Source organism: Heptranchias perlo, chromosome 24 (genome assembly GCF_035084215.1).
Source record: "Heptranchias perlo isolate sHepPer1 chromosome 24, sHepPer1.hap1, whole genome shotgun sequence".
Taxonomy (NCBI): Eukaryota; Metazoa; Chordata; class Chondrichthyes; order Hexanchiformes; family Hexanchidae; genus Heptranchias; species Heptranchias perlo.
The window spans coordinates 17,614,979-17,627,621 of NC_090348.1; the positions used below are offsets into that span (position 1 = coordinate 17,614,979).

General features: G+C 39.7%; 1 protein-coding gene across 1 annotated transcript in view; it reads left to right on the plus strand.

Annotated features, from left to right (window-relative positions):
* lamb1a (laminin, beta 1a) overlaps positions 1–12,643 on the plus strand; it is a 70,593-nt gene extending 57,950 nt beyond the window's left edge. Inside the window, exons 28-33 of the mRNA XM_068004824.1 lie at positions 2,725–2,869; positions 5,127–5,334; positions 5,786–5,927; positions 8,174–8,350; positions 9,094–9,253; positions 12,102–12,643. Of these exons, the coding sequence (XP_067860925.1) occupies positions 2,725–2,869; positions 5,127–5,334; positions 5,786–5,927; positions 8,174–8,350; positions 9,094–9,253; positions 12,102–12,238 (969 nt within the window). The 3' untranslated portion in view covers positions 12,239–12,643. The remainder of the gene's footprint in view (positions 1–2,724; positions 2,870–5,126; positions 5,335–5,785; positions 5,928–8,173; positions 8,351–9,093; positions 9,254–12,101) is intronic.

The following is a 12,643-nucleotide window of genomic DNA, read 5'->3' on the forward strand; positions in this document are numbered from 1 at the left end:
GTCAGGATGATGTGTGACTTGGAGGGGAACGTGCAGGTGGTGGTGTTCCCATGTGCCTGCTGCTCTTGTCTTTCTAGGTGGTAGAGGTGCTGTCGAAGAAGCCTTGGCGAGTTGCTGCAGTGCATCCTGTGGATGGTACACACTGCAAGCCACTGTGCGCCGGTGGTGAAGGGAGTGAATGTTTAGTGTGGTGGATGGGGTGCCAATCAAGCGGGCTGCTTTGTCCTGGATAGTGTCGAGCTTCTTGAGTGTCGTTGGAGCTGCATTCATCCAAACAAGTGGAGGGTATTCCATCACACTCCTGACTTGTGCCTTGTAGATGGTGGAAAGGCTCTGGGGAGTCAGGAGGTGAGTCACTCGCCGCAGAATACCCAGCCTCTGACCTGCTTTCGTAGCCACAGTATTTATATGGCTGGTCCAGTTAAGTTTCTGGTCAATGGCGACCCCCAGGATGTTGATGGTGGGGGATTCGGCGATGGTAATGCTGTTGAATGTCAAGAGGAGGTGGTTCGACTCTCTCTTGTTGGAGATGGTCATTGCCTGGCACTTGTCTGGCACGAAAGTTACTTGCCACTTATCAGCCCAAGCCTGGATGTTGTCCAGGTCTTGCTGCATGCGGGCTTGGACTGCTTCATTATTTGAGGGGTTGCAAATGGAACTGAACACTGTGCAATCATCAGCGAACATCCCCATTTCTGACCTTATGATGGAGGGAAGGTCATTGATGAAGCAGCTGAAGATGGTTGGGAGTAGGACACTGCCTTGAGGAACTCCTGCAGCAATGTCATGGGGCTGAGATGATTGGCCTCCAACAACCACTACCATCTTCCTTTGTGTTAGGTATGACTCCAGCCATTGGAGAGTTTTCCCCCTGATTCCCATTGACTTCAATTTTACGAGGGCTCCTTGGTGCCACACTCTGTCAAATGCTGCTTTGATGTCAAGGGCAGTCACTCTCACCTCACCTCTGGAATTCAGCTCTTTTGTCCATGTTTGGACCAAGGCGGTAATGAGGTCTGGAGCCGAGTGATCCTGGCGGAACCCAAACTGAGCATCGGTGAGCAGGTTATTGGTGAGTAAGTACCGCTTGATAGCACTGTCGACGACACCTTCCATCACTTTGCTGATGATTGAGAATAGACTGATGGGGCGGTAATTGGCCGGATTGGATTTGTCCTGCTTTTTGTGGACAGGACATACCTGGGCAATTTTCCACATTGTCGGGTAGGTGCCAGTAGCTGTACTGGAACAGCTTGGCTAGAGGCGCAGCTAGTTCTGGAGCACAGGTCTTCAGCACTACAGCCGGGATGTTGTCGAGGCCCATAGCCTTTGCTGTATCCAGTGCACTCAGCCATTTCTTGATATCACGTGAAGTGAATCGAATCGAATCGAATTGGCTGAAGACTGGCTTCTGTGATGGTGGGGATATCGGGAGGAGGCCGAGATGGATCATCCACTCGGCCCTTCTGGCTGAAGATGGTTGCAAACGTTTCAGCCTTGTCTTTTGCACTCACGTGCTGGACTCCGCCATCATTGAGGATGGGGATGTTTGCAGAGCCTCCTCCTCCCGTTAGTTGTTTAATTGTCCACCACCATTCACGACTGGATGTGGCAGGACTGCAGAGCTTTGATCTGATCCGTTGGTTGTGGAATCGCTTAGCTCTGTCTATAGCATGTTGCTTCCGCTGTTTAGCATGCATGTAGTCCTGAGTTGTAGCTTCACCAGGTTCGCAGCTCTTTTTTAGGTACACCTGGTGCTGCTCCTGGCATGCTCTTCTACACTCCTCATTGAACCAGGGTTGATCCCCTGGCTTGTTGGTAATGGTAGAGTGAGGAATATGCCGGGCCATGAGGTTACAGATTGTGCTGGAATACAATTCTGCTGCTGCTGCTGATGGCCCACAGCGCCTCATGGATGCCCAGTTTTGAGCTGCTAGATCTGTTCTGAATCTATCCCATTTAGCATGGTGGTAGTGCCATACAACACGTTGGATGGTGTCCTCTGTGCGAAGACGGTACTTCGACTCCACGAGGACTATGCGGTGGTCACTCCTACCAATACTTAATCCCCTGTTCTTAGTGTTGGGTTACAGTTTGCACTGACTGCAGCAGCAAACGTGCTGGAAAAAGAAAAGCGATGAATTTCGGCCCAAAAATTGACCACCTAAACAAGATGGATGAGCTGCCCAAGATGAACCAGTGCAGCACCTCGTCTACGCAACTCTATCTCTACTGTTGCCGACTTGGAGACAGCAGGAACAGCTGTCCACTGAATGGCATCAAAAATCCAACACAGATAGAAAGAGGATGCCTGAGGAAAAGGATGAGGTAGTCGAGGAGGCACTTCTGTGCTGGTTTCAGAATGAGTGTGGGAGAAATGCGCTTATTAGTGGGCCCCTTCTAGCCCAAAAAGCCAAGCAGTTGGCAGGCCTGGGACATGGTAAGAAAGATGGAAAAAGTTTGGCATCCATACTGCCAGTAAAAGATAGTGCAGATGTGAATTAGAGTTCTTTGGGGACAAACATTCTACTTGTTGTAGAATGTTGTGTGAAATTTAGAGAAATGTTCTTGTGCACCAGACCAGCCTTGATTTTGCTGCGTCCCGCTTTATAGAAATTCCTATTTTATCGCAATTTGCAAGGTTGTCCGAGTGGTTGCAATTAAGCAGGTTCCACTGTATGTACACTTATTAGGTTAATAGGTGGTAATATTGTGTCCCTGCAGGTCACCGAAGCAAAAGTTAAAGCAGATGAGGCTAAACTGAATGCACAGAAGGTCCTGTTAAAAACCAATACAACAAAAGAAAAAGTGGACAAGAGCAATGAAGACCTAAGGAATCTTATCAAACAAATCAGAGAATTTCTCACACGTAAGGGTTGAGATCAATTTTTTTTTAATGTTGCATTTATCTCTGCATTTTAGTTTATTTGTTGTGTGATATCACTGACCTAATATCAGGGGTGAGGAATAAACCAAATGACCATGGAGAGCCATTTTGAGTTGTGTAATTAGAAAACGTGTTAAAATTTGCTATTGCTAGATTTATTTACAGCCAGAAGACTAAGATAGTCCATACTACAGACCTTTCTGTGGTTGTTAATACAGATCTTCAGATTTGCTGATAAACAAACATGTGACTCTATAGAATGCACTTGCTCATCCCAGTTCATTGGCTTTTCCTCTAAAACAGACTAAATACTTTACTGTCTAGCAGTTATCAATCCAATTGGTATTTGTGATCCTCTAGTTTGGGATTTTTGTGCTTCATTACGAGTATTGATTGGTGACCTAATAATTATTGTAATGGTACAAGTTAGTCAAGGAAAAATAACAACTGATGTAACACAGGCTTTCACCAGCCTTGACTTGGTACCTTTTCAAATTAGTTTATATTGTAGTTCACTTAAGTTTAGGTTCCATGTGCAACTTTTATGTTTTATTTTCATAAATTTGGCAGTAAATTCATGTATATGTTTGTTTATTTTAAGGTTAAAAAAAATTATACTCAACATATGAAAAATGTTTGTTCCATTAAGGCACTTTCATCCTTCACCTTGTGACAACTTTGCCGTATACAGTCTGGCTAGAGACTTTTGTGTCTACCATTATTCTGTTGTATTTGCACTGCTGCGAAGTGTCTGGATTGAGTTGTTTTCAGAAAATGAGCTCAGTGATTTCTTCTAAACTTTAAATCATAACTAATCTCTTAAAAATATATATTTGCTGCCATAAGATATGTCCTGAAACTAATGCTCCTGTCTTCCCACTACCTTGTTTATTACACATTCTGGTAGCATCTAAAGGAAGGCCGTAACAAAAAGTTCCAATGGTTTACGCTAATGAAATATAAAATGGTTAAATCAATAGCATCTGTACAGTTGAGGACAATAATTCTGATTTTCCATGCCCTTGTCAAAGAAACCTTGGAACGGAGGGGATTATTTTTTTTCCACTTGTTGCTATTCTTCATTGGCTTCAATGTGGAAGACACATTGGGTAACTTTTATATGGACCATTCCAAATTGAGGTTCCCTCAAATTAATGTTTGGGGCTGGACCAGTTTGGATGGTTTTGTTGTGGGCCAGATGCATAACTCTGCACATGGGTGCAGTGGAATTCAGCATTGCCATTGATGAACAAACAAAAAATCTTCGGTTTACTTGATGTTTGTGATTCAAGAAAGCACCAATGACTAGGTTCCTGGGGTGAAAAGTACTGCACTCTCAGCAGTGTGGCCACAGGATGACATGTTGCCAAGTTTACTGAGTAATTTACTCAGTAATGTACTGATCAGGGTTTTCCTATACCTGTGCCAGCTCTCTCAGCTATCCACTTCGTCCAATTTCCCTGCCCTTTCCTCATACCAATTACATTTTTTTAAACTATTTATCCCACTTTCCTGACGGGACATTCCAAGTCTTAATAATCCTTTGCATAAAAAATCCTAACTTCCTTGTTATTTTGGTGGTTGTCTTAAATTTATGCCCTCTGTTTACTGACTCACCTTAGATCTAAATGACATTTATTCACATGGTAGTTCAGATTCTGTGTCCAGGGCACAGGGAAAAAACATCAGGGACTTCCCTTCAGACTTGTGTCAGCTACTTATCAAGTGTCATTCTATTACCTTGTCCTTAACACCTATACATACTTAGACTAGGAAGATAAAGGCATGCAGACCTAAAAGGTGACATAAGGAAACTAGTTTAATTTGGATTTTTACCAAGAAAGCCAGCTCCATCTTCTAACTGCAACAATTTCAGTTAGGCAGGCTTTCACTTAGTGTAGAAATTCTGTTCTAGTTTAACGACCAGATTCTGTATTCCTCCCACTACTCAACTTGACAATATAAATCCAGTGTTGATTACTCGCAAAAAAAAAATCCAGTCACGTAAGGGACAGTGTTCTGGTTCTTTCCTCATCGATGTCATGAGCAATCATTATATAAGATGATAACTTTGCCTGAAAAAAGTTGTTGGGTGATAATTAGATTTCTAAATTGTTTACATTTTAGGTTCACATTTTTAAACTTAACTTTACCTTTTTGTGGCTGTATTTTCATACCATTTTATTTTTACCCATTCATTATTTGTTCCAAAAATAGCTTTGTTTTTTCCCCCCTGCAGAGGATGGTGCTGATCTAGAGAGCATTGAGGCAGTTGCCAATGAAGTATTGAAGTTAGAAATGCCAACCACTCCTCAGCAGCTTCAGGAACTGACCAATGACATTCGTGCCCGAGTGGAGAGTCTGTCAGATGTGGAAATGATCCTAAACCAGAGTGCAGCTGATATTGAACGGGCTGAGGCACTGCTGGATGAGGCCAGGAGATCCAGGTATGTCACGAAGTCTCATGCTTAAACTACCAGCTACGTCTGCCAGATACAATTTTAATTTAAAATTAATATTTTCTACTTTTTAATCTTTGAGTTAAACAACTTGTCCTGATTTTAGTAGTATATATTAGTCATACTATTTTAGTCAGTAACTGATTTCTTAAATTTAGAGTGATTACTTGATCATTAATCTTTCAGTATTGATTTCCCTCATCTGTTACACAAAATCCAGTGCCCATTAGTATCCACACTAAATTGCTGTCACCAAAAATTAAATCCACTTGACAAATTACTAAGTACCTTGGCATGATGTTTGAGGCCTTTTATTTTAATGGCTAATAGACTGTGCAACACCACTTGGACATCATCTGCTCAGATTAAATTATAAATATTATAGTGGAGTCTGATCTTACGAAGGGGATATCTCAGCAATTACTTGTGTGTGTTACAGAATTCATGCAACAGATATTAAAGTCACAGCTGATCGTGTAAAGGTAGCCTTGGATGAAGCTGAAAGAGCACAGAATGCAGCAGCAAAAGCCATCAAACAAGCTAATGAAGACATTGAGGGGACGCAAGACCTACTGACCTCAGTATGTCACTATTTAGACAATACACAAAGACTTCAGTTGCAAAGAATGTTAAGAGTTGTAGGGGTTCAGATATCCTATCAGAAATCAAATCTCATTTCTATTACAGCTTTAATAATATCCACCTGTCATAAATGCATTAGCACTAGAACCACAGATGTCTAGCCAGTCAGTTTATAAATATTCTTCCATTGTCCTCTGTGTACCAAATAATATAGCTAATTTGTAAACCAGGGAAACTCTCAAGGATATTGATTTTAGCATTGTGTATGCCACGTGGCACACTGCTTGTTTTCTTTCCTTATGTCAGCTCAAACTGCTGTGAAACTATTGTTTTCCCCCCTGAAGATATTGGTGTTAATCTATAGGGGCTGAATCTTGAATACTAAATTTTTGTTGTGTCTCAACCCCACCCTCCCCAAAGCAGATTACTCCAAATGTACTGTTCTATTGATACATGCAGACCTCTGGTACATCACTCAGATCTCCATTCTTCAGGTGTGAATTTAAGTGATGATCAGTGAGCTGTTTGACTGCGGTGGGCACCACAGCAGAGCCAGACCTCAACTGATGTTTCTATATGCACGTTTTGGCAGATTAGTTTGGACAGTGATCCGGGGTAGGAATCTGTAGTGCCTCAGCTAAGCTCGCTAACTCCACACAGGCCAGGAACCTGGGATATACATGGTCTGTACAGCACCTCACAAGGCATTGCATTTACCCACCAAGCCATTGGGGGAATTTAGGAACCAATCCTTTTAACAAGTAGCTAGCTAAAATGTCATATAGCAATGTTTCAAGGATGGCTACAGATTAGAAACTTGAAACAAATTCACTTATTTTCTGTTCAGGATCTTTCCTAAAATTGCATTTAGTGTCTGTCAAAATTCACTTGTAGTTGTCAAGCAACCCCAATGCCTTCAATCTGATACCTGTGAATTTATAGCCGACCCCAGAGCACTATAACATTAGGGTGCTAATGTACTCGGAGCAGTCTTTGAACTGCTCTATGCAGGTTTATTGTTTCCTGATAAAATGCCAGCATCTCGCCCATTGCCTACAGCTGTATTGCCACTTGTATCAACAGAATAGTCCATGCTCAGTCTAAATTAGTGCAGCCCCTGTGATTAGATCAAAGAACTGGAGTAAAGTTAACTATTACAGACTCCTAAGTGCATATTTGTTTGACAGCAAATGTACAGCATAATCTGTTGCAATTAAAATGGTCTTTTTATCTCTCATCTTCAGAGTCTTAGCATATGTCTTCATCTGTTACGATAACCCAGCTATGCTTGCGGACAGACACCTGTTTGTTTAAACTTCTTATCTGTGAATTGTAAAGCAAATGTAACTGATGACAAAGAAAGTTGCAGCTTTGATCTAACCACCACAGAATTGAAAAGTCTGTGTGTGTATTGGTATATTGAAAGTTCAATTTACTGCACTCAAATTTAAATGTCATGCAACTTTGCATAAGAGAGAAATCCTATAATGTGCTGAGGGGCTGGTAGAGTTTTGTGCCAGTTTAGGTTGGTTATAGAAAGGAAGACTAATTAACTACATAGTGCTAGTTTTGAATGTTGACTAGTCTATATCCAGACTCTAATATAGATCCTTTCACTACTACTGAAGTCTTTGTATTTACCTGAAAGTTATGACTTAATTTTTCACATCTTTATACATTCTAATTTTGTTGTCCACATTGTTCCTTTCGTGCTCTATTTTAATGTGCAGTTGACTGAAATTATTTCACAGCTCTACCCCCGAGGGCTGTGGATGCTCAGTCGTGAGTAGATTCAAAACTGAAATCAATTGATTTTTGGACACTAAAGGAATCAAGTGATCTGGGAATAGGGTGGGAGAGTGGAGTTGAGGTAGATGATCAGCCATGATCTTATTAAAGGCAGAACAGGCTTGAGGGGCCGTATGGCCTACTCCTGCTCCTACTTCTTATGTTATTATTAACAATATTCAAGGTGATCTCCAGTTCCACTGTAGCTGTAATGTGCCAATTAAGATGAATATTTGTAACTATGGAGATCACTAAATTTACACCAACCATTATGTCTTTGAAATACTCATCTAAAGTATAGTCTAAATGAAAATGTGTTGACTGTTAGTGCTGTATCTCCCTTGTGTTGAATGGTTATTTGTAAGTTCTTAAATAAGTGCACTTGTGGAATATAAATCATACTCATGTGCACCTATACCACTTCAGTTTAACTTTTTGCTTTTTAAATAAATTTTAGATTGAATCGGAGACTGTAGCTTCAGAACAAAGTCTCAACAATGCTACTGTACGCTTAGCACAGATTGAAAAGGATATCGATGAACTAAAACTAAAGACCACTGACAATACAAATGCTGCAGAAAACATTGGGAGCACAGCAGATAAAGTAAAGCAGGCTGCAGATGAGGCCAAACAGGTAGGCATAAACTTGCACATTAAGAAAGAACTTGCATTTATTTAGCACCTTGGGATGTCCCAAAGTGCTTCAAATGAGTCAGGTATGTAGGCAAAAACAGCAGCCAATCTGTGCACAGTAAACAGCAAAGAGATGAATGGCCAATAATTTTGTGTTCGGTAGCATTAGTTGAGGGAAGAATGTTGGCCAGAAAACTGGGAAGACTCCCTGCTGTAATCCCAATATTGGCATGGAATCTTTTATGTCCACTTGGAACAGGCAGACAGGACCTTGGTTTGAAGTCTCAACTGAAATACCGCACTTCCAACAGTGCTTATGTTAAATCTAGGTGAATTACCATGTAAACCAGAAAATACTTCAGTGGCCAGTAAACTTTATGTAGTGGTACGTAATTTTGCATTCTCTAGTTCTGCTAGTTACAGCAGATTATACAGGAACAATACATTACTGATACTGTATAATGTATTTCTAATGGGGAGGTGTTTCAAAATAAATCATTGCATGTTGCACCTAATTTTGGATGCCTAATTTTCCTTCTGAAATATTTAAATTTATCTAAATACTGCTTTGAAATATAAACATAATCAAATGAATCGATGGCTGTCTAAATTTACTCGTGATTTGAAAATAATCATTAAAACAGAAATGTTACCATAGTAAAGAGTGCCATCTTGTGGTGTACTTAGACTGCCCATCCATTGTGAGATGTTAACAGTATCTTAACAGATTTTTTTTCAATCTAGGTACTCGATACTATCCTTAAAGAAAAGTACACTATTGTAGAAGACACCATTGTAAAAAAATCTGATGCAGCTTCTGATGCTCGAAAGAAAGCAAAGATATTGCAGAATGAAGCTGAATCATTGTTATCGGATGCAAGTCGGAAACTTGAGTTATTAAAGAGTAAGTATTACATGATTCAATGGGAAGGACAACAACAAAAATGTCAAACCAAAAGGCTTCTCTCATATTTATGGCTTAAATTTAACTTGTAGTTAGACCCAAAATCCTTTGTTAAATATACTGTAAACTAATTCAAATACTGAGTAAGATGGAATTCAGACCAGCTGTTCAACATCCTTACAATTAGCGACCTAATACTCTTTATATTTGGCAGAGTAGCACAACAGTTAGCCAGCTGAGATCACAATTATCAAAATGTTTGGATTAAGTCGAACATAAGTATTCTTTTGGTAACCCTCAACATAGAGGGACAGAATGTCACCCAGACTGGACTGAGTGCAAAAGCAGAGAAAGGGCAAGGGGGAGGAAAGCACTGAGGCAATGGGCCAGGGACTTATCTGATCACATAGATCTTCCTCATTCACATTGTTTACAGGTATTGTCAGTGACTATTCATCCAGGTTAGCACATCAGGACAAGGTTTCTGCCATTTTTTTTTAGTAACTGTAGTCCATGCATAAATATTGTTTAAAATATTTAAAAGTATCTTCAAAATGTTCTGACTTGCTTATATCTTCATTAACTTTGATCTCAATAGATTAGTTGGAGTTAAAATCATCAATTGAGTACTCGAACTAGTAGTACACTGGGGGAAAAAATTGACATCTAGTGGTTTATTGTCAGCCTTAGTGCCTAGATTCAGGATTTGTAGACCTTGCATGAGATCCTTAGGTAAGGAGACCAAAACTATACACAGTACTTCAGGTGTGGACTCACCAAAGCCCTGCACAACTGCAGCAAGACTTCCTTACTCTTGTACTCCAACCCTCTTGCAATAAAGACCAACATACCATTTGCCTTCCTAATTGCTTGCTGTACCTGCATGTTAACTTTGTGTTTTGTGTACAAGAACACCTAAATCCCTCTGAGCACCAACATTTAATGGTTTCTCACCATTTAAAAAAATATTGTTTTTCTATTCTTCCTACCAAAGTGAATAACCTCACATTTCCCCACATTATACTCCTATCAGCCACCTTGTTATTCACTTAACCTGTCTAAATCCCTTTGCAGACTCCGTGTCCTCCTCAGAGCTTTCTTTCCCACCTAGCTTTGTATCATCAGCAAACTTGGATGAAGGGACCGAGTGTAATGCATCCAAGTCATTAATATAGATAGTAAATAGCTGAGGCCTATGCACTGATCTTTGCGGGACACCACTAGTCACAGCCTGCCAATCTGAAAATGACCCGTTTTTTCCTACTCTTTAGTTTCCTGCCTGTTAACTAATCCTATTTCCATGCTAATATATTAACCCCAACCCTATGAGTCCTTATCTTGTGTAACAGCCTTTTGTGTGGCACCTTATCAAATGCCTTTTGAAAATCCAAATATACTACATCCACCTGCTAGTTACATCCTCAAAAAACTCTTTAGATTTGTCAAACACTATTTCCCTTTCATAAAACAGTGTTGACTCTGCCTAATCATATTATGATTTTCTGAGTGCCCTGTTACCACTTCCTTAATAATTGATTCTAGCATTTTCTTGATGACCGTGTCAGGCTAACTGTTTTCTCTCTCCCTCCTTTCTTGAATAGCAGTGTTACATTTGCTACCTTCCAATCCACTGGGACCATTCTAGAATCTAGGGAATTTTGGAAGATCTCAATCAATGCATCCATTATCACTGCAGCTACCTCTTTTAGAACCCTAGGATGTAGGCCATCAGGTCCGGGGGATTTGTCGGCTTATAGTCCCATTTATTTCTTCAAGACTTTTTCGTTACTAATAATTGCTTTAAGTTCCTCAGTCTCATTAGATCCTTGGTTTCCCCACTATTTCTGGTGTGCTTTTTGTGTCTTCTACTCTAAACAAATATTTTGTATCTGTCTTCAATGTCTCTGCCATTTCCTTATTCCCCATTATAATTTCTCCTATCTCAGCCTCCATGTTTACTTTCGCTACTCTCATCCTTTTTACATACTTGTAGAAGCTCTTACTTTTTCACATATGCTATTAGAGGTAATTTATAAAATCTGTGCATTGTTTGCTAGTAGTCACAGTAGGAACCATGAGGACATCCTCAGCAGGCAAGGGTCTTGCTGAAATCTGTTGAAATAAATACATTTTTGGCCAGTTTACTTTATATCCTGGTCAGCAGCTGAAATCCTGTCTTATTTATTCAACAAATGTTTCAGCTGAAGGCATTCCTGCCCTACTGTGCAGCTTAGACTTAATTTTCCTAGCTCTAAATAGCTGTGGCAAGGAGAGCAAAATTGGCTTTGGTGGAAGTAAACTCACTTAGTTTGGAGATTTTATTTTCTCTAATTGATGCCCAGCTCTTCACACAGGATCCTGAAGTGTCAATATACATGAGTATTTTAAAGACAAGTTAAGCAAAAATGTGAATCAGCTTAGTAATTTGTCCGTTCACCTGCCGAGGAAATATTTTTCTACTTGAATGTTTGCCATAGAATTTGACACTGCATTGTTAGAAAATCTGAATAAAACTAGTGACACTTGTCCCATGGTAATCTGCACCAATACTGTATGAAAGATAATATGCCAGTTGAGCACTGTGTAAACTCTCCTATGCAAAGTTAAAAGCTATTAGGATTAAACAAATGAAAGCAAAGGTGAAATTGTGAGCACTATTGCAACTTCAGTTAAGGTCTAAATGCAGGAGTAAAAGAAAACCAGTGGAAAACAGCAGTGAACTTAATTCATAAATGGGAGCAGCATAATTGAAGTATCTGATACAGAACACAGTAGTAAAGCAGAAGTGACTGAACATATCTAACAGCCCAAGAATTGCAATTGTGAGCTAACGTTGTGTTTTCTACAGAACTGGAAAAAAGCTATGACGACAACCAGAAAGCCTTGGAGGAAAAAGCACAGAAGTTAGTAAAACTGGAAGAAGATGTGCGTACGTTGCTGCAGACAATTAGCCAGAAAGTTGCTATCTATAGTACTTGTTTATAATGAGAATCATTTCACTGACACCTATACTCTTCAAGTTGTCTTACTGTCAGTACCCAATATTCTACTTGTTAAGCTGAAGAACAATCAATTCCAAGCCTAATTTTTAAAAAGAAAACTTGCAAATTTAATGAATAATTGGTAAAAAGTGCATGTTACTTTAATGTACTTTGGTTTCTATTTAAAATGTTTAAATACTAATGTTTATCAGACATAAAATGCAATCTACAACCATTCGCAGTATTTTTGTATTATTGTTCATTTTAAAGAGACCAAATTTAATGAAGTAAAATAATTCTCTGGAAAATGTAGCAAACTTTTGTAGTCAGTATTTAATACATTTATTGCAATCACACTATACATAACATGGATATAGTAAACATTAAGCAATAAATGCTTTTTTAAAAA